The sequence below is a fragment of the Mustela putorius genome, unplaced genomic scaffold, assembly GCF_011764305.1.
Source record: "Mustela putorius furo isolate JIRA1106 unplaced genomic scaffold, ASM1176430v1.1 tig00001215_pilon_pilon_pilon, whole genome shotgun sequence".
In the NCBI taxonomy this organism is placed as follows: Eukaryota; Metazoa; Chordata; class Mammalia; order Carnivora; family Mustelidae; genus Mustela; species Mustela putorius.
Window position 1 is genome coordinate 2,419,479 of NW_025421638.1, and position 24,818 is coordinate 2,444,296.

The window sequence follows — 24,818 nt, forward strand, 5'->3', positions numbered from 1 at the left end:
GGGGGTTGGGTGAGCCTGGTGGTGGGTACTAAGGAGGGCAAGTATTGCATGGAGCACTGGGTGTGGTACATAAACAATGAATCCTGGAACATTGAAAAAAAAATTTTAATTTAATTAAAAAAAAAAAAAAAGAAATGACTAGGACCCAAGGTCTTAGATTTAGGGCTCACTGACAATATTTCTTCTTATTTATGTAAGGCAGAGAGTTAAGTGTGAATATCTATGATTCCCCTTTTCTTTGCACTTGCCATGCTATTCTAAAACTAGCTTTCCTTAAGAGTAAGTGATAGATGCCTTGTAACATAGAACAAAGCTGATTTTCTAGGTAACCCAAGACCTTCCCCGAGCCTGGCCTGCCTTACCCTGCTGTGGCGAATATCCCGTGCCCAGCGTCTGTCCTGGAAGAGGCGGGGGCTGGTACTGGGCATTCAGAGGAGCAGGCCCAGGGAGCCCGTCCTGCCTGTGTGTTGATGGAGGCAAGGGCGAGGCACCAGGGCCATTTAGTGCAGTGGGTGGTGGTGGGAGAACCTGAGATCCAGGCTGCATAATGGATGGCTGCGGAGGTCGGGGAAGACCCTGGAACAAAGGCGCTGATGGAGGGCCAGGGGGCCCCTGGCCAGGGGGAGCCATGCCTGAACCTGTGCAAGAAAGAAGACCAGACCAATAAATGTTGCACTTCTATGAAGTACACACAGGGACACTTTTTCTCCTGACATAAAACAAGAAGGCATCCCTACAAATCAATTTTTTTTTCCCACAAGATGAATCTTCATTCAGAAAGTTACCCAAATGCTATTTGGGGCATTTTATAAAACTAAAGAATTTTTAAAGGGTAAAAGCAATATTTATAATTTTGGTGAGAAAATTAATAGGATAAATTTTAACTCCGTTGCATTAACTTTACATGATACATGTCACTAGTTAAGAAATTATATGTGATACAAAATCTAGAAAATCATATAGAGGAAAATGTTCTGTAACAAGCATTATTCACATAACTTATACATTCAATAAATAAATATTTTGTGTCCTGTGCTTGACTTGATCAACTAGATCTCAGAGCTAGGTAGAAATAACAAGGGTCACTAACGTGCTTTCTAATCATATGGAAAATAGTTATAAATCCAGATTATTCTAACTCTGATTATGTGAAATTTATTTGCTTCCTGGAGACTTAACCATCTTGAAATCAGTAAAAGACAGAAAATAGAGGGTTGGTTTTTTTTAGAGATGTATCTAAAAAAACCACTTAAAGTAATGGAAACATTCTTCATCAAGATAAATGACTGACTATGCTGTTATTACAGTGAAGGTTCCTTTGACCCTTAGAATATACAGCATTGATACAAATCTCAGTACTGTAACTGTTTTCTCTCCTATTATTCTCTTTTCTGCCTCAAACATCTAAGCTTCCATTCTTTTCATGATGTAAATACAGAATCAAAGCACACTGTGAAACAATGAGTACTATATTTTTTTATTTTAGGGCTCCATTTTAAACAACACAAAGTTAAAACTATCCTCCACGTTTCTCAAAATAATTTCACTGTTCTAATGCTTATTTGTGAAGTCAGCATTCTTTTGTTTTTGTTTTTGTTTTTGTTTTTTTATCATTCTAATGTTAAATGTTAGCTACACTGAGGGTCTTTCAATTATTCTGAAATAAATGGCAGTATAACCAGGAAAAAAATTAATTATAGCCATACATAATACAGATGATTTATTTAAAAGTGTCTAAAAAACCACTTCAATATGGTGTGCTGGAATTATGCCTATTTTTTTGAGTTATGTCTATTTTATTTTATTTATTTCACAGACAGAGATAGGCAGAGAGGCAGGCAGAGAGAGAGGGAGGCAGGCTCCCTGCCGAGCAGAGAGCCTGATGCGGGGCTTGATCCCAAGAACCTGGGATCATGACCTGAGCCGAAGGCAGAGGCTTTAACCCACTAAGCCACCCAAGCGCCCCTATGTCTATTTTAAAAATGGAAAAAAACCACCTTTATTAAAAATACTCCTGAAACACGTGGTCAGTGAACACTAATAATGAAACTGTTACCATAACTGTTAATGTGCATAGCATTGAGCTGACTGGCCATTTGGGTGACGGATGCAGTGGATGCAGGACTCGGATAAGATGATTGTGTAGATGGTGAATATGGTGCGTAGGAGGGTGCCACACTGTTGACAGGTGGAGGACCTGGAAATCTAAGAGGGAAAAAGGGATGTTAAACAGTGTCATAGTTTCATGTACAAATGATAAACAACAAATGTTAATAACCTGCTAAATTAATCCCATCTAGTGGGCACCAGGAAAATGATATTTTAACTTGTCTTTATTATTAATGTGAGCTCAAAATGAACCATGTAGCATCATCACATAACTATGCTCACAAGCTCAACATATCAAGATACTTAGTAAAAAATTCCTAGTGTAAGCACAGAACCAGCTTTGGAAATCAAGTTTGAAAAGCAGAGTCCACCACAGCCTTATCTATACCAGGGTGAATGATTAATAGAACAGAACCAAGAAAAATAAAATGCTGTGTGGCTCTATCTTTATGATCATTCTCTCTTTTCTTACCCAGCTTTTAAAATAAAACATCACCTGCACTATAATTTCAGTGCCCTGCAAATGGTATTTGAAAGTGAACAACTCAACAAAAAGTTTTGAAATCGTTCATTTTAATCTAAAAATTTCATCATGCTTTACCTTTAATTTATCTTGAACTTATTGTATATTTCTTTTTCCTTATTTTGAATGAAACAGTGGCCACCATAGAACAGAATAGAAACAGTGTTCCTATTGTAATTAATCTGCAGAATGAAGTTAAAGCTTTGCCTTCTAGTTACATTATGACTTCTTACTAATAAAAAATGAAATTTTCCAAGATGGTATACTCTGAATTCAATTTCTCCATGAACTGGAAACTATGTCCCTAGTGGTGCACACTCTTGCCTTCCATCTTTCACTGCCACTTGAGAGATTAGGAGCAGAGCCTGAGAAAGGCCAGTGGCTGGCTTGAAGTCCCACAACTTATGTGTGACAAAACCAGGACTATCCTCTTCCCAAGTCTTAACTGAGCACACTTTCTAAAACATTTTCTCTTGTCATTTTTCTCAATGTATCTGAAATTGAATGATTACTGCAAAAAAAAAAAAAAAACCCTTAAAATTAACCTTCATACTGTTATGCTGTAGTATGGTATTTAAGCATATTTCAGAATGATGATATCCCACACTTTAAGTTAAATGGATGAATGATCAAATGTTTTTTCTTTGTAAAATAACAAGCTATCCTATAGTAGATACTTGGTTATAAAGGGTTATAAAGTTAGAATGAATAACATTTTAACCCAAAGAATACTGCTTAGCAAAGCTGTTGATTTCCTCTCCTGTCAAAAATTGAAACAAGACCAACACAGTTACACTAAACATCTTTTGATTTAAATAATGTTTGGAATAATTTTTGGAACAAAACTGAATAAAAAGAGAAAATATAAAAGTTAACTTTCACAGAAGTTTTGTTTATATCTCTAATTTATTAATGATACTAGGAAAAAGAAGGGCAAGGCAAAATATAACTCTAGCCTTAATTGACAAGTTTAAAATATTGTTGCTCACTTAGAAATGAGTTCAAGAATTATGTCCATATGTTTTGTCAATTCATTGTTTCATAAAAACATCATTTCTTTTTTCAAGAAATGATGCTTTTGCCTTTTCAAAAAAAAAAAAAGATTTTATTTATTTATTTGAGAGAGAGAGAGAATGAGCATGAGAGGGGAGAGTGGTTTCCAGGAAGCAGACTCCCTACTGAGCAGGAAGCCCGATGCGGGACTCAATCCCAGGACTCCAGGACCATGACCTGAGCTGAAAGCAGTCGCACAACCAACTGAGCCACCCAGGCGCCCTGCTTTTGCCTTTTTAAAAAGTCACGAGAGATAGATACATGCAATAATCGCACACAGGCAGAAGGTACATGCTCTATAAGAATACATTAGTGGGTGTAGCATATGGTATTGTTATAGGGTTTGGATCTAATAAGCAGGAACTGGGAACCAGCAGTTAAATTGGGGGAAGGAGAGATTATTCAATTGTTTAAGAAAAAAATTCTCTAAAACATACAGATATTTCACAAATGTTAATAATATTTTTAAAATATAAAATTGTATGAATAATTTATTATATACCACAAATAGGATGAAATATATATCAAATGCAAGTTATGACATAAGATGCCTCCAGTATTTTTTTAAACTTAACAAAAGGTTAATTATTTAAAATACAGAATATGAAAATATACAACCATTAGGCCATTACTTTTTGACCCATAAATGCTTACTTATCCTTCATTGCTTAATATATGTCCTAGAAATTGGGCTTTAGAAAGTCACAATTTTTTTCCCTAACCAACGTAAATGTTGCAGATCTTAAACATATTTGAATTTTAAAAGCAATTTTATTAAGAATAAAGTAGTAGTAAAGAGTTAACAAAAACTTTCATTTAGATAAAAGAGATTAACAGAACATTTTAAACTTGGAAAGTGACTTAAAATTTTTCAACTTCATTACGCTACTAAATTAGTTAATCCGAGGTTACACAGCATGTAGGTATCAGAGTTTAGATATGAATCCGGGTCTAAAGGCTCCCGGCCTGGAGACCCTGGTGTGTAACTATGGACAAACCACTTAATCTCCATAGTTCTCAGCTTTCAAATGAAAAAATGAGCAGACAGAATGGAACAATCCCTTTCTGTGCTATTTATACAATGGTTAAAATAAAGAATCAAATGATTTAAATATTTCCCTGTTGATTCCTTCACTTAACAGGTTTCTGGGCAGAGAAAAGATTCAATTTTATGTTTTAATTTATTGTTTCACTGAATGTCAGAAAAGGGCAGATCTGCCATAAAACACAATAGTCTATAAAGAATTAATACCACAGGATTAATAAAACATGAAAATTTAGCTTCATTTTAGTCCTAAACCTCTGGAGAGTTGACTCAATCGTCTGTGGCCTGCTCAACCTCAAATATTTCTTATTTCTTTTTTTTTTTTTTTTTTAAAGATTTTATTTATTTATTTGACAGAGAGAAATCACAAGTACACTGAGAGGCAGGCAGAGAGAGAGAGAGAGAGAGAGAAGGAAGCAGGCTCCCTGCTGAGCAGAGAGCCCGATGCGGGACTCGATCCCAGGACCCTGAGATCATGACCTGAGTCGAAGGCAGCGGCTTTACCCACTGAGCCACCCAGGCGCCCCAAATATTTCTTATTTCTAAGTTTATAACAAATTGGTCAAGTAGTGAGCTGTATGGTGAAGTTTGCTGGAATGCGGAGATATGGTACCAAATTAGTCAAGATCGGACTGAAGTAAAATCTGGATTTTAAATAGTCCATGGAGTAGAGAAAACAAAACGTCTACCTAATATCATTGCTCTCCACAAAAATAAATAAATGAATAAATAATCAAAACAAAAAAATAAAGAGAAAACAACTATTCCAACTATTCCTCTTATTTTTCTTTTCTTTTCTTTCTTTCTTTTTAAAAATACCTCTTATTTTTCTTATTCCCTCTTTTTCTTTGCTACTAAGTTCTTAGCAGATTTCACCCCATCAACTTCAATTTGGGAAGATGAATCTCCTCTTTCCACTCTCTTTCCCACCACTTCATCATTTCCTGATTAAAACAGATAATTTATATAACTTTAAGTTACAGCTTTTATTTACTAAATTAATCCCATCCAGCAATAACACTTTATAGATAACTTCAGAACCATCTACAAGTTTAAGACATTCCACTTCAGCCAAGATCAAAGAGACTAATGGCTAGGTATGATTTTTAAATTTTATGAAACGGTGCCTGGGAAGGAGCAATATTTTAAAAATAAAAATGATAAATTTTACAATTTCAATCAACATAATGACTCTGAATTATATCTTGTTTTCATTCAACAGTTTAGATATATTGTAAAAGTTAAGAGATTTTTTGATGGGTTCTCTAAGTATAAACAGCACCAATGAAGTGCTATAATCATCAAAGAAATTTCATGAGCCACCTATGCTCTCTGAAAACCCGTCATCAGACTGTGTGATTCACCTGCACAATCACTGTGCCCTTTGCCCTGGCACTGAACTATATACACAGAAATATGTCCCATGACAGCAAAGTAGTGGGGTAACCATGGACGCTTAGCATGAATACTAGATTTCTCCTTGATGTTTTAATTTTTAAATCCATTTCCAACCTTTAATTCATAGTTCAAGTTGAAGAAAGTCAATAGTAGGGGAGATGGGGCAGAATCTGTCAGGGTTTCCCCGGGAATTAGAATGAAAGCAGATTTCTAGGTTGAGCTGTTGTGAGTAGCTAGACTGAACCAGTAGGGAAGACAAGCTACAGACAATAGACTCTCTACACGCCCTCAAAATGGTACCGACATCTGCTAACACGTATTTCATGGGCATTCTTTCTTTCATGGGCATTATGCTGTATGCAAAATTCTCGGCATGCAGTAGCCAACAAAATCCTCACAACTACATTACTATGGTTAAAATTGTGATGAGAGAACTAAGGAACAGAGAAGTGAAGTAACAGCTGCCTGAGCCAAGAGTAGTAAACATGACTCTACGGTCTACAATCTTCAGACTTTGTGCTGAGCTCACTCACAACCACACAGCCAGAGTCTATCTGATGATAAAGTCCATGGTTTACTTATTTCTAAGGAACCTAAGTGAAGGGAAAGAAAGGGAAAGAAGCAAAAATTAACACAATCTAGGCTAACACCAGTGACCAAAAGCTTCCTTAACTTCAAACCAGCTGTTTAATTTTAGCATTTCTTCTTAAAAAAAAAAATCTAAAATGCTTGGCAGTTCACAACAATGAACTTTTCCAGATTTTCTCCCCTGTGCTCTGGACAGAAAGTTCTATTTCCTCATTTTACAAGTGAGCAAAATGAGGAGGCCTAGAGGCCCAGGAACTCCACCAGCACCACATAGTTAATTTTTGAGCCAGAAGAGGCATCTTGGTTTTCAGTCTTTCTACTCTAATCCTTGTACCCCACCGCCAGGCTAATGACACTAGGGAGGGGTCATCAGGTCAGGTCCCCAGTCAGGCCCTTTCTTTGACTTTGTGCCCCTTGTTCGAACCAAAACCACATGCAAACCCGATTACTTAGACTCACTCATCCTCTGTTTCCTTCACTCTGTCTCTCACAGCAACCCTGTCAATGGTAAATGTTACCCTGACAAACAAGAGCCAGGAAGTGTCAACTTCACAAATATCCTATAGGAGCGTTAACTTGATGACATTTAAAAGTCCAGAGAGTTTTCCCACTAACAGGGACTACTCACAGGTCCCTTGAAAGGACAGCTGAATGGCTTCAGCAACAGCAGGTCCAGATTTCACACTGAGGGGCAAATCCTCCCTTCACCAACCCTACAGCCTAACAGCCTGGAAAAGGAACCTAGGAAATGAAGCCTCCAGGTATTCCTTGGGGAAATTCCAAAGTAAACACTATAAACAGCTTTGGCACTGGGATTCTCAATGGCAGTAGCTCACCGGAAAAACAATAATGGGACTTCCAGCAGGGCAGGTGTGATGTTGACTCCCTTCCCAGGGGATAGTCCCCAGCGGGACACAGAGCTCTACACATCTCATACAGCTCATACATTGGCTTCTGCAGGCCTGCCTCCAACTTCTCCCTTTCTTAATTTATTATAAACACAAACAGAGGATTTATTTCCTGTGTTGTTTTTACTATCGACCAACCTTTCAAAAATCCCTCAGTGGCATCTGTGTACCTTTCACATCAAATCCAGTTTTTACCATTAGCCACAACCTGATTTAATTTTTAAAATACTTATTGAGCACCTACTGGCACTGAGCTCAGTCCTGCGAAGGATTCAACATGATAGATGATTTAAAATGTACTAGGGCATACAGAGCATAGACATCTGAAGAAATCAGAGATTCATAACGGAACTCTAAAATGAGATGGATATAATCTAAAATTAAAATGTATGGTATTGACACAAGTATTTTTTTATATATTTTTAAATATGTACTGGTCTTGTTTTTTTCCCTCCTAACTTTTCTAAATGTTTGTTTCCTAGGACAATCTAGCAAGTCCTTTTACAAGGGTGTGGGCAGTATCAAGAGGTCAAATCAATAAACATGCTAGTTTAGAAGGCACTTGTGAGACAATTTTAGTAGAATATACAAATGCGGTTTGGAATCTACCTAGCTCACCTTTGGGGAGGATGCCCTTGGGCATGAGCTCCATTCTGGCCAAACTGTTGGGGTCCAGGAGGTGAAGGACCCTGAGGCAACATGCCCCCAGGGGCAGCAGCCCCCAAAGGCCCTGCTGGCTTCATCATACCTGCAACAGAAGGGCATGAATTTAGAAGAGTATGAATGTGCAAAGAGAGAGGATGCGATGCCCTTAGGTTGAAAATGAAAACTAGCAGGAGTGGGAGGGTAAAAAAAGGGTTAAGACAAATTCTCCTTTAAATTTGCATTAATCACCACAGACCTATCAATGCCAGGCTCCAGCACAGTTATTTGACCATCATATTGATAGGAGAACAGAAAAGGAAAGAACCATTTCAATATCAAACAGAATTAAAACAGAAGAAACGACCTTGCGTTTGGTAAAAGCACCTGATAGAACATACTATCACACAAAACAAGCTAGAATACACAGTGGAAAATGCCATTCTGGATATCAGAAAATAACTGGGAAAAAACAGTAGGAACCATCATCAAGATCCTAACTGTAACTATGGAGAGGAAAAAAGAAACCCTCTGAAAATGTCTTTGATTACAGCATGAGGAAACAAGTGGAAAATAGCATCTGTTTTTCCAACAAATGCAAAGCAAGTTTCAGAGTTAATAATTCTTCCAAGATTCCAAATAATTGAGTGATAAACAATCAAGGGACTCCTACACTCATCATATTCACTCATATAAAATGTGGAATCATGGGGTGCCTGGGTGGCTCAGTGGGTTAAGCCTCTGCTTTTGACTCAGGCCATGATCTCAGGGTCCTGGGATGGAGTCCCGCATCGGGCTCTCTGCTCAGCGGGGAGCCTGCTTCCCCTCTCTCTCTCTGCCTGGCTCTTTGCCTACTTGTGATCTCTGTCTGTCAAATAAATAAAATCTTTTTTAAAAAATGTGGAATTATGTGATTAGGAGATGCTCCTGGCAATAACTGTTTTCCTTTACAATAGTTCTTTCTCAAAAGATATTTCAAGGTCTCTCTTTAGAACTGTTCGCAGACATCTTTCTCTTCTGGAGAAACTGCGGTATAGAAGAAAAGTCACTGAACATGGGTCAAAGGAGTTCAAGGCCCCACCTGGCCATTTACTAGCAGAGAGAGGTATGGCGTTAGGCGAGAAGTTTATATTCAAATACCTCAGTTTCCTTCACCTTGTTGCAAAAGGAAAGGCTTGGACTAGATCACTTGTGACACCACTTCTAGTCTTTTAAAAGAAAAAAAAAAGTCTTCTATTTGCTCTCTCTCCACTTCTAATCTGCTTATTTTGTTCCAGCTCATTCAACTTACTTTTGACCCCACCCTCCTCTCTGGCACCATCATCAATGACCTCCTAGTGCCTTGTGTGCACTCCTCCAATTGACCTCATAGTGATATTTCACACCCAACATCTGTTTTCTTCTTATGTCTTCCTCTAGAGAGTTTATTCTCTCAGGTAACAAGAGATTGACTGGATGACCTTGCAGTTGCCAAACAAAAGTTTCTTATATTATCATCATCCTCATACGACTGAGAGCATGCTTTCAGATGCTTGTGTAATATAGAATGTAATACAACCAGGGAAATGGCTGTATTCATGAATAATACTAAAACTAATCACAAAGGTGTTTTTTTTTTTCTTAAAATGGGATGCCTCAAACTTAAGAAAAAATTTATATTAACTTTACAGTCACAGTCTTATTTAGCAATTTCTCATATAATAAGAAAAAAAAAACAAATATTTTTCTTACAACACTACATTTTTATATGATGTTCTAAACTCCAAAGCCAGCACGTTAGAAAAACATGAGACTTGTAGTCACACAGACTTGGGTTTGAATTCTTTCTCCACCATTTAACAACTATGACTCTGACAAGGATACTTATATCTTCTGAAAACTTGACTTTTAACACTGTGTCATAGAAGTAATGTTCCCTATCTCTGAGAACAGTTCTGAGAATTAAGGCAATAGATATGAGAGCATACCGAAATGTCTGATATATAAAGCAATCAATCAACAAATCTTGGCTTCCTCTCGACCATATCTCCTGCCCTCCTTTTTTCAAGGATTTATATTCTAACAGTACATATACACAATAATTATATGAAAACTTGTATTTTCATTTTTGAAACATTATTTTGGACAAGAATAGAAAATCCACAATACAAGTGCTAAAATAATAATTATACATACTATAAGAAACCAAAGATGTTTTAAATTTCTTAGATAAGTAAATGCCAATTTCATCAACAACCCTCAAATCAAAAAACAGTTTCCAGAATTACTCTTGTCTGGGTATTCCCAAGTGTATCCATGGGATGCAAGTTTATAAATGTCCCTATTTTCAAAAACAAAATGGAAAAAACAAACAGTTTATATATACTCAAGCAGAACTGTTATACACCAATTTCACTAAAATGTTCTTTACCTTTTATTTTTGAAAATCAACTCTATGGCAACATTTCAAACTCATTCTTGTCCAAGGTACATTCAATGTGCCTTTGAGACACTGAGAGCTCTTACAGAAGTCACAACCATGTAAACAAACAATGCCAGTGCCTTGTGATCAGTACTGCAATATGCAGATGGACAAGCTCTCTCTCCCTTGAGGAATCAAGAAAAAGTTCAAAGAGGAAGGACTGCTTGAGCTGAGTGTAGAAACAGGATAGAGGATTTCAGGCAGAAGGGAAAACTTGTACCAAGATATAAGAAGAGGGCATAACATGATGAGAGACTGGTAGAAGGTGCAGGGCAGAGAGGTTATGGGGAAAAGGGGCTGGAACAGAAGTTATCGTGGTTGGTCGGGTCAGGCTGCAAAGTCCTGTGTGCCATTTGGACTCTATCCTCAGGGCAAAGAGAAATTGATATCACTGTTATCTGCAAAGTCATAGTCTTCTCCTCATTACACATATTTTCAAAAGTGATCAGAGATAAAAAGAAATTGGGTTCTTTATAGTATGAGATTTTAATAGGAAAGGAAAATCAGAGCATGAGAAAGAACTAACTATATTTATGCCAAAAAAAAAAAAAATCTCTAAAATCACAAACTGGTCTTCAACACCGTGGCAGATATTATAAACCAGCTTACTTAATAGTAATTCCATTTCCCTTCTGACTTACCTTTCTGTGGTTCTGAGCTGGAAAGATGGAATCTCCACTGCATAAATTCTCTTACAAATCAGGGTTGCCACGTTCTCTAAATTCATAGGGGGCAGAGATGGTAGTTCTGGGGTAGAAAGGCACTGGCTACTGAAGGAATAGTCCTGTGTGGGGTCTGCATTTCCATGGACCATGGAGTCCCAAGCTTGGTTCTAGCTTTCTCTAGCACTCTCTTGGCTACTTGATACCCTCTAACAAATTGCTTTCTGCTACAGTGGTTTCTGTGATCTACAAAAACACCCTGCTGAAAACAACATCACAGAAAAGCATTATCTTGGATTTGGCCCTGGATCTGACAAACTAAAACTAGAATTAAAAATCATTTGTGGAAAAAAGAAGTTTATCTAAAATAAATAAAGATGCCTTTTACTGCTTTAACTTGTCTAATTATTGTGGCTAGGACTTCCCCTATTACATTGAATAAAAGCGGTGAGAATGGACATCTTTGTCTTATTCCTCACCTTAGGGGAAAAGCTCTGTTTTTCACCATTGAGTATGATATTAGCTGTGGGTTTTTCATATAAGGCCTTCATTAGGTTGAGGTATATTCTCTCTAGACCTCCTTTGCAGAGAGTTTTTTTTTTTTTTAATCATGAGTGGATGTTATACTTTGTCAAATGCTTTCTCTGCATCTATTGAAATGATCATACGGTTTTTATCCTTTCTTCTGTTGATGAGATGTATTATACTGATTGTTCTGCGAACACTGCACCACATTTTTGTCCCAAGAATAAATCCTACTTGATCATGGATGTATGATTTTTTAATGTATTGTTGAATTCAGTTTCCTAATATGTTGCTAAGGATTTTTGCATCTATATTCATGAGAAATATTGGCCTACAGTTTTTTGTGCTGTCTTTTTTGGCTTTGGTATCAGGGTAATGCTGGCCTCACAGAATGAATTTGGAAGTTTTCCTTCCTCTTCTATTTTTTTGGTATAGTTTAAGAAGGCATTAAGTCTAGCAAAACAACTCAGTCAGGGAAAGCCAAATGCCGTATGATCTTTTCATATCGAATTTAAGAAAGAAAACAAATGAGCAAAGGGAGGTGGGGAGAGAGAGGCAAACCAAGAAACACACTCTTAACTATAGAAAACAAACCGATGATTACCAGAGGGGAGGTGGGTGGGAGGATGGGTGAAATAGGTGATGGAGATAATAAATGCACTTATCATGACTCCATAAATTAAATAAAATAAAGACAAGTTCCCTATCATATGGACACAATCATAATGACCACTGTTCCTAAGGCACTGTGCCTGGTGGTGTACCTATATAAGCTGCTATTTATTATGAGCCTCACCTCTTCCACAGCCATACCCTAGTTCAAGAACATCAACAGTTCTTGCCTCTTAGCTTCCATACCAGTGGTCCTCAATCAGGGCTTATCTTGCCCCTGAAGGGACATTTGGCGATGTCTAAGGTTACTGGTTGCCACAGCCTGGGAATGGCGGGCATGGGCCAGGTAGGTATAGTATGGTTTGTACTCCACTGTGTAGGGGCGAAGAATGCTATTAAACACCCTATACCACACAGCACAGCCTCCCACAAAAAGAATTAACTGGCCCCAAATGTCACCAGTGCTGAGGATGAGAAACCCTGTTCCAGAAACCAGTGTGTCCAGGTCTGATGCCTTCTCTATACTTTTTAACGTGGAGTGTAACTCTTTCTAAAATATACATGGGATCATGACCCTTCCCAGTTTAAAATGCTTTAGTGGTACCCTATTGCCCTTAAAGCCTAAATAAAGTCTTAAGATGATTCCACTTTCCATTCCAGGCATACCTCTCAGTGCTGGCACTCTGTGTTAGCCAGGTGAAGCTCTTGCAGGTGGCTCCAAAGTGCCACCCCATCCCCCACCCCAGCAAGCTGCCTCTCTATGTGGCCAACTTTTACTCATCTTCCAGGTCATTTCTTCCAGTAAGATTCCCTTGATCCATAAGTCTTCGTTATGTGCCCTGCCATGTGCTACCATGGCACCTTCTACCTCCTTTATCTTGGTACTACCCCCGTATTGTCACTGTCAATTAACTTGACAGTGACAATACAGAAGGGCTGAGATTAGATTTATATCATTCATTGTTAATTGGCACAAGTACTTTGCTCACTCAATAAATCTGTAAAATTTGTTACTACATAGCACTAGCACCACATGATAGGCACAAACGGAGGTATGGTATGTGAGAAACGCAAAACAAGAGTTAGCACTGCCCAGATCTATATAAGAATAGATACTTCAAGGAATCACAGCCAGACTGCCTGTGCCCATCACAAAAACAACAAAAGGATCATCAAAAGACTAGAAAAGAAGGCAGAGAAGATTAGGAAACCTAGGGTCACTCAGCACAGAAAAATAAAGGCTAGGGTAATGTAGTGACAGCCTTAAATAATTAAACAAAACACCATATTTTATAGAAAGGTATATTTACAGAGTCTAATAGCCTGGTATCCATCTAAGAATTAAATAAGGAGAAAGAGGTTTAAATTAAAGTGTGAAGGATTTAGTACAACAGAGTTTCCTTGTTGTTTTAATATCAGTAAATACCAGAGTGTTGTTGATGAATGAAGCAGCTTGTCATTCACACACTCATTTATGGAGTAATTTCTCTGCTTTAGGCCCATCCATTAAAATACAGTGTAGTAAATAGTAGAGAGGCCTTCACAGGTGTTAGGAGAACACAAAAAGAAGAAAGTATTTATAGATAGGCTTGAGAGAGAACAGTGGTCAGAAAGGCCTGCAGGCACAACACTTGAACTAAATCTGAAGAAGTGTGGACATAAACCCTACCAGGATGACAATGTGAAGGCATGGATAGGCCTTCTAGTAGTGCGGGGCGCAAATCAGAGCACAAACCAGCCTCCCAGTGACTAATGGCTTAGTGCCACTGTTGGAACAGGCATGTTAACATGGCAGACAAGCTGAAAAAAGAAAATGAGGGAATCAATGAAGGTCTAATGAGCTTAAAATATAATCGGTGGCTGTGGGAAGCCATAAAGGATTTTAAGCAAAAGAAGTAAAAAATTAGATTTGCATGCCACAAAAATCCCTCCAGCACAGAACTGGATGTTTGGAGAATGGCAGTACTGGAAAGAGAGAGAGAATGGGTAAGAGATCACTTTAGTAATCCAAGTGAAAGATGAACGGCTTGAACAAGAAGAGTGACAAGAGGATAGAGGGGAGGAAGCAGGTAGGAAAGAGGTTTATAATCACCCTGAAAGAATTTGGGAGGACAACTGCATTGAAGAAGGTAAAAGGAAGAGATTGTTTTTAATAGTGTAAGTTTCTAATTTGAATAACTGAGTGAATGATGATAACATTGGGTGAGATATGGAATGCCAAAAAAATAGTTTTCATGAAAAAAATTCTGAATTATTTTGGACATGATGAGTTTAATGTGCCCATGTAAACAGGTGGGCAATTGAAAATACGAGTCTGGAGCTTAGGAGAGACATATGGGCTAGAGAAATAGATCTGAGAGACTAGATGTCATACAGAATGTTACAGCCTAGGGGGAAAAAAATCTATAGAGAGGAAAAGAGGGGTAATGATAGAACAATGAAGAAGAAAGAGCAATGCCTAGGGTCATTGAGAATGGGTAGGGAGCTCCTTAGAAAAAAAGCCCTCAAGAAAAGTAACACAAGATAGTGTGGAACCAAAGGAGAAGAGCATTTTGTACAAACAAGAGCTGTAAACAGTGTCAAATTCAAAAGAGAACAGGATGACGTCTACTGCATCTCGTAATAAGGCCACTGTGACCTTGGTGTGGGAAGGGTGGAAGGGGACCAAGCTATGGAGCAGAGAGGCAAGGATGGAGGGTCACTGAAGGCAGTGAGTACTTGCTTAAGAAGACAGCTGTGCAGAGAGGAAGGAAGAGCAAAGAATACTGAATATTCTACTTAGGTGTGTATTAGAGTTTGTTGTTTATTTTCTTGAGGGACTTTGGTATGAACCCTGGGACAATGAATAAGTCACAGTACACTAGTCAGTTTTCTTAGCTGCAAAATAGAGCTAATAATCTATTGCACAGCATTGTGTGAAGATTAAAGAAGATAATGCATGTACAGATTTCAGGACCAGTTTTTGATACATGGGAAGCACTCAAAAAGAACAATTTATAATTTTCACCATATACAAATGCAGAGGAGGAATGTGCCACCAGATAGAAACTGGAAAAACATTGTTCTTACAGGATCCAGATCTTTAAGTATTGTGGGGAAGACTGGTTTTTGACAAAAGGAGGATGCTTCATCTGAAGGTTTTTTGAATTAGCAGCCTACTAAATCACAAGGCTGATTTAGTCTTAGGACTACAGGAAATTAGTCCCAGTCTTAGAGCATCCTCTGCAACAAACTGTGTGTGTGGTTGCTACAACCAACCTCACCACAGGGCTTTCCTTGCCCCTCAGTGGCTCTGCACTCCATACATGCTATCTGGCAGAGCCCAGATCCTACATATCTGAGTCAGTCCTCATAAGCCCCCCAAAATACTAATTTATATACAGCCAATTTCCACCAATGATTTGAGTTGAATTCCTCAGCATTCTCTCAGAATTCCCAAGAACTATCTTACACAAATATTTTTAGGAAATTTGGGACCATTAGACCTGAAACAAGCTCTTATTTGCTTCCCTCCAACCTTGAAATGCGGTCCCTCCGAGCAGCCCCTTGATAAATGTGGTCTTATGGCGCCAACAGCAATGGAGTGGTAGTCCTATAATATCGTTCAATAATGATTTCAAGGTAAGGCCATGTTTTTCTTGTTATCATCATGGAGGAATCTTTGGTACATGAATCGAATCGTATTTTTCCAATTTCAAACCTGATTTTTTAATCTTATTGCCAAAACATATAAAATACACACACATATATATGTGTATACATATAATGTATAGTATATATATTTATATACATTTAATTTAGTTTCTTATTACATTTTCAAATAAACTTGCACCACTGACTAGTAGCAAGAACGAGTCTAATGGTAAAAACAAAACACTCAGGAAGCTTCTTTTTTTTAATCTATATTTAAAAACCAAACTAGTCATATTCCAAGCAATAGCCAAACTTATGATGTAGGCATCTTCCATAAGAGACTTCTCCAATAAGCCTATACACTCAAACCACAGCATCACATAATGAACATTCAACACTTCTAAAGCTGCTCTTTCAGAATATGTCTCTGAGCCTGAGAATCAATAATCACATGCAAGTCAAAATAATGCACTTTACCTGGTGGAGAACCTGCATGAGATGGGTCCCCATAGTGTCCGTAATGGGGTGGAGAAAGGCCTATTCCAGGCTGGGACTGAGAATAGGGGGGTGTAGCCACATATCCTTGTTGACTCATTATGAAAATATCATTCCAAGGGATAGCTTTACAAAAGAACTCTGCAACAGAAGGAAAAAAAAATGTCAACAAGAGAGTTTGAGTTACTTAATGCTATTCAAAATATGAACACTGCTAATAAATATTTATAATGGTTTGAGAAAAATATCAGGTGTGAGAGACATCTTCATATCATACAACATACCATATTATCTTCTAAAAAGGCTCTAATCATAGCTCTATGGAACTCAGTAACTCAATTCTATAGGCAAGTTCTCAGGCACAAAATTTAAATAACAACTGCCAATCACTTTTCCACTGAAAGAATGAACTATTTCCCAGATAGTCTCTCATAATGTATCCACTATTTTTGTGCCTTTGGTTTCCATGGCCCCGTTTCAGAACAAGCATGCCAATAGCAATAATCACAAGTCATTCAATTGACTGACCAGCAAAGCTGCCAGTAGTCTGCAATCAGATGTTTCAGGACTTGGGTCATTCCAGTGCTATCCTAATTAGTAATTTTAGTCAGGCAGCTAGGATAAAGAGAAAATCAAAAGTCCAACAAATACAGCAGAAGATAAAGAAGTTGGTAATGGACTTATTTTATGAGTCACAAAATGTCTAAGCCAGGTTGCAGCCTGCAAACATTTGAGAATTATCAGTGTTTTCTCATTCAAAGATGACAGACTCTCTTTCTAATTTAAATATCACATCTCTAAGAACATATACACATATATTTAAGGAAAGAAGGGGAAAAAAGCAATTTCATATATGTTCAGGCATGCGCACACACCTCACAGTACAACATACCCATCTTGACTCTACTCAGAAGCAAAACATTGATTTGTTTTAAATTTACCATTTCTCCAGGTTTCACAAAATAAGACACATTTCATAAAATTATGCTCAAAGAATTTTTATAATGAAAAAAAAAAAAAAAAGCTCTGAATCCTGGTAAAGGAAGTAGTTTTTCACTACAAATCTACCAACATCTAGCTGTCTGACATGGAATAAGGTGAAGAACCTCTTTGGGCCTCAGTTCCCTCTTACAAAATGAAGCTTCTAAAGGCTTTGCAGACATAAAACACTGATCCTACAGTTTCTCTCCAGTTTCTTCATCCGGCATAGGAATATCTTCCTTTTGTTGTTTTAGGATGCTACCTTTTAAGGTAAAAGTTGGGGGATACCTGCTAAGACTTGAAACAGATCTATATTCAGGAAATCTCATTCTTCATTTGGTTTCATTTTCCTATTAAACGCTTAAGTTTCCAAAATTAAAAGGAAATGTTATAAGGTTATCTTCTTCTTGGAAGGAGAGAACTAAAGAGAGGAGAGATAGGCAAAAGCCTGCCGGTCCACTTTGTTCCTGACAACAATTTTACCCTCCTCCCACTTCAGCAGAGAGAGACGTGGCAGCCCGAGCTTTGGTCAAGCTCATCCAACCAGGCAGACACATTTAGGAAGTCAGCAGGAGCACACACCTACGTAGCAGCCTGTTGCTGAGTGACGGAGAGGAAAGGCAGGGATGTTCACTCCAAGCAGCAGGAAGCAAGCAGTCGGGTCCCTCTTAACTGGTCCTGACAGGAATTTGCTTCCTCATGCAACCCAGTTTGCCACGTCAAACTTCCTCACACAGCACCAAGTTACAGAAACCTGACTCAGCTTCAAGCGGCGACATGGCACAAAGCCACTTGGCAAGAGCAGGCCTAGCTAGGATCCAAATCTGGGGAGCTTCCATCACAGAACAAGCCCCAGGCCACTGTCACTGGACAAGGAAAGCCAAGGTGTGCTTCTCACCCTGGACCAAGTTCGGATCCGGACAAATTGGTTTCGCTATCGGATAGGATGTCCCGAAGCTTGAAGATACAGTTGCCATTTCTACTCTATTTCCAATATTGCCTACCTCCGAAGAGGAAATTAAGTTGATACAGAGACAAGAAAACCGCTGGCCGTGCCACTGGAATATTGTGGCTGCTGAGGACCCTAACCACGCAGTTCCAGCATCCCAAGACAAAAAGATGGGGGCGGGGGCGGGTAAAAGAATGCCCACGCCCACCCACCCCACCCCCATTATTAAACTGCACGAAAAGGCTAAAGGAGCAAAGTATGAGGTCTCCTCCGCCGACCTGCCACAGGTGAGCATCCAGCCTCTCGCCCACGCCCATCCTAGGCCCGGCACTGCACCCCACTCTAGCTGTGGCTGGGGAGGGGCTGTCCCGCCAGAGCCCGGCAGGGTGAGGCATTACCTGGTCGGCTCCCGCACGCCGCTGGACTTCCGAGAGCCTGCGCTCAGCTCCTAGCGCCGGGTGCCCCCGCTGACCCAGCTCCCGCTGCGGCCGCTCGTCCCACCGCGCCTTTCCCCAGGCCCGGTGTCCCCACAGTCTGGTCTCGCTCACAGAGTTGCAGCCGGGCTGGGAACTGCCACGTCAAACACTCTCCCGGCTGCGCGCCCCCAGCGCCGGGGCTCAGACCAGCTGCCGCGCTCCCGCCGGCGCACGCGCACAGACCCGACCGGGCGGGGCGGGGCGGGGCGGGGCCGGACAGGGGGCGGGGCCGGGCCCGGAGCGCGGCGAGCGTATTGGCCGCCCATCCTTCCCTTCCCCCCGCCCCATTCGCTTCTTCCCGTCTGTTCTGTTTATTTTCCTACAACAGGTCAAAAATGTTTAACGCTGTTGTTAAATCAGAGCAGTTTTCACAGTGGATCCCCGCAGGAAGGGGGGAGTGCTTAATGAGGGTTCATTCATTCTTTCATTCAACAGGTTGCGGCTTCAGCTATTCATTCATTACATATTACATAACTGTGATATTCCAGGTGTTGCTTGCGGATACGGGAAGGTACATGATTCAAGACCCCGAGGGGATTAGCATTTAAAGGCGAATCTGGAACTTAAAGGCGAATCTGGCACGTGTACACGAACAATTTGATGACGTATGTGTACAATGCTCTACAGAGGAAGGAACGCCCAAGGCCCCCTAGCAACGTGTAAAATAGGAAGGAAAAGATGTCCCAACTGAAAAGTATGGGAAGGAATGTCTTCACTGAATCTGAAATTGCTAGACGTCTGTGTATTCCTTATAGGAATGCCTACAGATTGATTGTGAAGGAGGATGACTCAACCCATCCCAAACAGGGGTCAATACGTGTATAGAGACCCAGTGTTTAGCTCACTGTATTGTGAGGAACCACTGAGAAAGGCAGCATGTGTGACAGCTGGAACTTTACTACTTTTCTCTATCTAGCCTTAAAAACTAGGACCATCTGGCTGGTTTCTCACAATGCCCCACTCCTGGATAGATAGACCTTCAACCAACTCTAGGTTTGGCATAGCTACCACTTTGCTCCAACTTACAAAAGCAAAACCAGGTCAGTGTTTTGTTTTCAAAATACACTTTCTTCTGGAACTCCTGGGTGGTTCAGTCAGTTAAGTGTCTGCCATGGGCTCAGGTCATGATCCTAGGGTGCTGGGATCAAGTTTCACATCAGTCAGTCTCCTTACTCAGCGCAGAGTCTGCTTTCCCCTCTCCGTCAGCCTGCTTCTCCTCCTGTTTGTGCTCGCTCCCTCTCTGTGTGTGTGTCAAATAAAATATTTTAAAATACATACATATATATGTATATACATACATATATATGTATATATATATACTTTCTTCTGGGACACAAGAAGATTTAAAAAATACTTGACAAATCCCTTTACTGACAAAATCCCTGGGCAAAAATTGCATGGGGATGATACTATGGCTGAAATGCTACAGTAGTTTTGCAGGTATTTTAAGTTATTCCAGCATGGTGAAGACCTAATGGTCACCTTTCCCCCTTCTCCTTTTTTACAGTTTTAAGGTGTGGTGCCTGGCCTACATCCAGCTTCAGCACTGGTCAGATTTGAGAATCCACAGTGAAAAAATTGTTTTAAATTTGTTTCTTCTTTCTCAGTATAATGAAAATGTTTGATGGAGTTTAAGAAGCTCTGGTCTGTGTTAAAGCAGCACAGCTTGTAAGAGCAAAAAAAAAAAAAAAGTTGTTATAGTACAGTTATGTCACAATGTAGGAGAGAGTAGTCACTTGGAGATAGGAACACTATGCAATTAGCTAGTTAGCTTGTTGTCTCTATAAAACCACAGAGTTTGAGTTTGTAAATTCTTTCTTACCTCTTGTTCAGGGGCACCAGGACAAATAATTTGTAATCTCAGTTCTAAGACAGTGTTGAATTCCTAAATATTTAAAGTTGGAAGGGATTGGAACTATAGATAACTCAATATTCAGTGAGGATGGAATTCAACTTTATAGATTAAAAAGACGAATTTCAAAATAATGAAAATAACTAGTCTTTTAGTTGGAAGTCATGCCTTCTGATTTTAATTTCAAAGCATTTTTACCTCATTTTTCTTCCTCTTAATATGACTCTGATTAACTCTAGTAAATTATTTTGCCTTTCTCTCCTATATCTGCCTTATATTTAAGCTTTCAAATAAATACAATATTAATAGACCATACAGCTCCACAAGTAATTAGAGTTAGTAATCACAAATTTCATTGTCTTATAAAATAGACTTCTAGTTTCAGTCCTGCTTCCCTTCTTGTGACCTTAAGTAAAAAACCCTTTAGTGACTAATTTCTGACCTTATTCTTGCGGTAGGGTTGCTGAGTCTTAGCAGACAGGTAGGTTAGCCTGGATTCCCAACCTTCCTTGGTCCGACCTATCCCACTGCCACCTTATGCCAGCCTCTGATGTTCCATGTATAATTAACACTATGTGGTCACCTTGGTAACCATAAACTAATTGAAAGGTGAAGTCACAGGGAATGTCCATGTGCTGGGGTTCTGTGCTCTTTATGGTCTTTCTGTTCCGACTTTATGTTTATTTTATGTTTTAAGTAATCTCTGTGGCCAATGTGGAGCTTGAACTCACAGCCCTGAGATTAAGAGTCACATACTCCACTAACTGAGCCAGCCAGGCCCCGCTCTGTTTTAATTTTGAAAGGAAATGAAAGAAGAGAACAACTGCACAAGACTGCCATTTAAGCAGAAAGAAAATGAATTTCCAGACAATACTCAGGGTTCTTTCTGATATGTATGTTTTGGAAGAAAAGAACTATGATGCTCTAAGCATTTATTTTTCAATTTTTAAAATCATTTATATATTTGAGAGAGAGAGAGCAGAGTGGTGGGGGTGACAGAGGAAGGGGAAGAGAAAGAATCTTATAGACTCCCATTGAGTGTGGATCCCAATGCTGGGCTAGTTCCATCAACCCTGAGATCAAGACCTGAGCCAAAACCAGGAGTTGGACACCCAACGAACTGAGTCACCCGGCACCTTTCTCTCTGATTATTTATGTAACTTATGTTTGGTTCAAAAGCTACATTTTGAAGAGGGTTTATTTTTTTTTAAGATTTTATTTATTTATTTATTTTCATTTTTCATTTTTTATTTTTTATAAACATATATTTTTATCCCCAGGGGTACAGGTCTGTGAATCACCAGGTTTACACACTTCACAGCACTCACCAAAGCACATACCCTCCCCAATGTCCATAATCCCACCCCCTTCTCCCAAACCCCCTCCCCCCAGCAACCCTCAGTTTGTTTTGTGAGATTAAGAGTCACTTATGGTTTGTCTCCCTCCGAATCCCATCTTGTTTCATTGATTCTTCTCCTACCCACTTAAGCCCCAAAGAACAAATAATCCAATCAAGAAATGGGCAGAGGACATGAACAGACATTTCTGCAAAAAAGACATCCAGATGGCCAACAGACACATGAAAAAGTGCTCCATATCACTCGGCATCAGGGAAATACAAATCAAAACCACAATGAGGTATCACCTCACACCAGTCAGAATGGCTAAAATCAACAAGTCAGGAAATGACAGATGCTGGCGAGGATGCAGAGAAAGGGGAACCCTCCTACACTGTTGGTGGGAATGCAAGCTGATGCATGGAGGTTCCTCAAAATGTTGAAAATAGAACTGCCCTATGACCCAGCAATTGCACTATTGGGTATTTACCCTAAAGATACAAACGTAGTGATCCAAAGGGGCACGTGCACCCGAATGTTTGTAGCAGCAATGTCCACAATAGCCAAACTATGGAAAGAACCTAGATGTCCATCAACAGATGAATGGATCAAGAAGATGTGGTATATATACACAATGGAATACTATGCAGCCATCAAAAGAAATGAAATCTTGCCATTTGCAACAACATGGATGGAACTAGAGCGTATCATGCTTAGCGAAATAAGTCAAGCAGAGAAAGACAACTATCATATGATCTCCCTGATATGAGATTTTATTTATTTATTTGACAGACAGAGATCACAAGTAGGCAGAGAGGCAGGCAGAGAGAGAGAGGGAAGCAGGCCCCTCACTGAGCAGAGAGCCCAATGCGGGGCTTGATCCCAGGACCATGAGATCGTGATCTGAACTGAAAGCAGAGGCTTTAACCCACTGAGCCACCCAGGTGCCCCAAGAGGGTTTATATTTTAAATAATTGAAATATCCGGGGCGCCTGGGTGGCTCAGTGGGTTAAAGCTTCTGCCTTCGGCTCAGGTCATGATCCCAGGGTCCTGGGATCAAGCCCCACGTTGGGAATCTCTGCTCAGCGGGGAGCCTGCTTCCCTTCCTTTCTCTCTGCCTGCCTCTCTGCCTACCTGTGATCTCTGTCAATAAATGAATAAAATCTTTTTAAAAAATTGAAATAACCAAGACTTGGACTATGTTAAATATCTGAAAGCACAGTAAATAAGACCAAGTTAAATGGTGGTGGGGAAAAGGGTATATGGTAGACTAAGTTGAGCAAAAAACAATAACAGTAATAATACAGTTCAAGTGTTCAACAAGCCTCTACACCAAGGTGTACAAGGCCCTACACAAGGTGTTTCTGGAATTACTTTTTTCTCTCTCTTTTTTTTTTTAAATAGCAGCTTTATTGAGACATGATTAATAAATTCATCCATTTAAAGTATATGATCCACTGATTTTTAGTATGTTTGCAGAGCTATATAGCCATCACCACAATCAATTTTAGAATATGTTCATCCCTCCCGGGATAGATCCTGCCCATTAGGAATCACTCCCCTTTCTCCCCTACTCTCCCATCCTACAGCCCTAGGCAACCTAGTAGACCTGGGTCTACTCTTTATCTGTACAGGTTTCCTATTCTGGATACTTTATTTAAATGGAATCCTACAAAATGTAATCCTTTGTGATTATCCTTTCACTTAACATAATATTTTCAAGGTTCACCCATGATGCAGTATGTATCAGTACTTCTTATTGCCAAACAATAATCATTGTAGGGATATAGCACATTTCATTATCCATTCATCATTTGATGGGCAGTTAGGTTGCTTCCCCTTTTGAGCCATTATGAACAATGTTGCCATGAACATTCATGTTCAAATTCTTGTTTAGATATATGTTGTTATTTTTCTTGGGAATTTCAAATAAGCAATGTGATGTCAAAAAAAAAAAAAAAACAGTGTGGTTACAAAGACTGTGCTTTTAGCAATTAGGCAATGTTGCCACTCTGTATGAGATTTTATTTTTAAAATAAAATAGGCAATGTTACCTACCCCCAAAAGACAACAACAAACTAACTAAAACTGAAATCTCTGGTGACAGCGTAACTTACCAAAACCAATTCTAGGAGAAATTTTTTAAAGTTAAATATAAAGTTACAACACCACGCTTTAATATTTAAATTAAAAATATTTAAGTATAGAAAATATTTAAATTTTTAAATATAAAAATATTAATAAAGTAATAAATTACTCTTTTAAGTATTTTGAATATTTTGCTCTGACTGTAGTATATCACTTATGGTTTTAGCCACAGATTGAGCAGTGTGATATCACACGCCAGGTGAAGTTGACTCAGGTTGGAATCCTGACACTCTCACTCACTACTAGGTATATGAGTTTTACTATTTAACAGGTGTTTATTAAAGACTCACTATAAGCTGGGTGATGTACTAGGCACTGTGGACATATAGTTGGAGGAGACACTTCTGTGGCTGTAGAGAGTTCATGGAAGAGTACAGGGATTGGCAAACTGCAAAATCTGACTCACCTGCCCGTTTTTGTA

At 39.2% G+C, this 24,818-nt stretch overlaps 1 protein-coding gene across 4 annotated transcripts in view; it reads right to left on the bottom strand.

The window, feature by feature from the left end:
• SEC24D (SEC24 homolog D, COPII coat complex component) overlaps window positions 1-21,451 on the bottom strand; it is a 105,929-nt gene extending 84,478 nt beyond the window's left edge. For 2 of the 4 annotated variants that reach the window (XM_004748007.3, XM_004748005.3), the window contains exons 1-5: window positions 18,983-19,122; window positions 16,637-16,795; window positions 8,243-8,372; window positions 2,057-2,205; window positions 363-638 (exon numbers count right to left, since the gene is read on the bottom strand). In XM_004748007.3, coding sequence (XP_004748064.1) covers window positions 363-638; window positions 2,057-2,205; window positions 8,243-8,372; window positions 16,637-16,754 — 673 coding nt within the window. In that variant the 5' untranslated portion in view covers window positions 16,755-16,795; window positions 18,983-19,122. Of the gene's footprint in view, window positions 1-362; window positions 639-2,056; window positions 2,206-8,242; window positions 8,373-16,636; window positions 16,796-18,982; window positions 19,123-21,354 lie in introns of those variants that run through there. The other 2 variants (XM_004748006.3, XM_004748008.3) reach the window with 2 other exon arrangements.
• Between the last annotated feature and the right edge of the window lie 3,367 nt (window positions 21,452-24,818).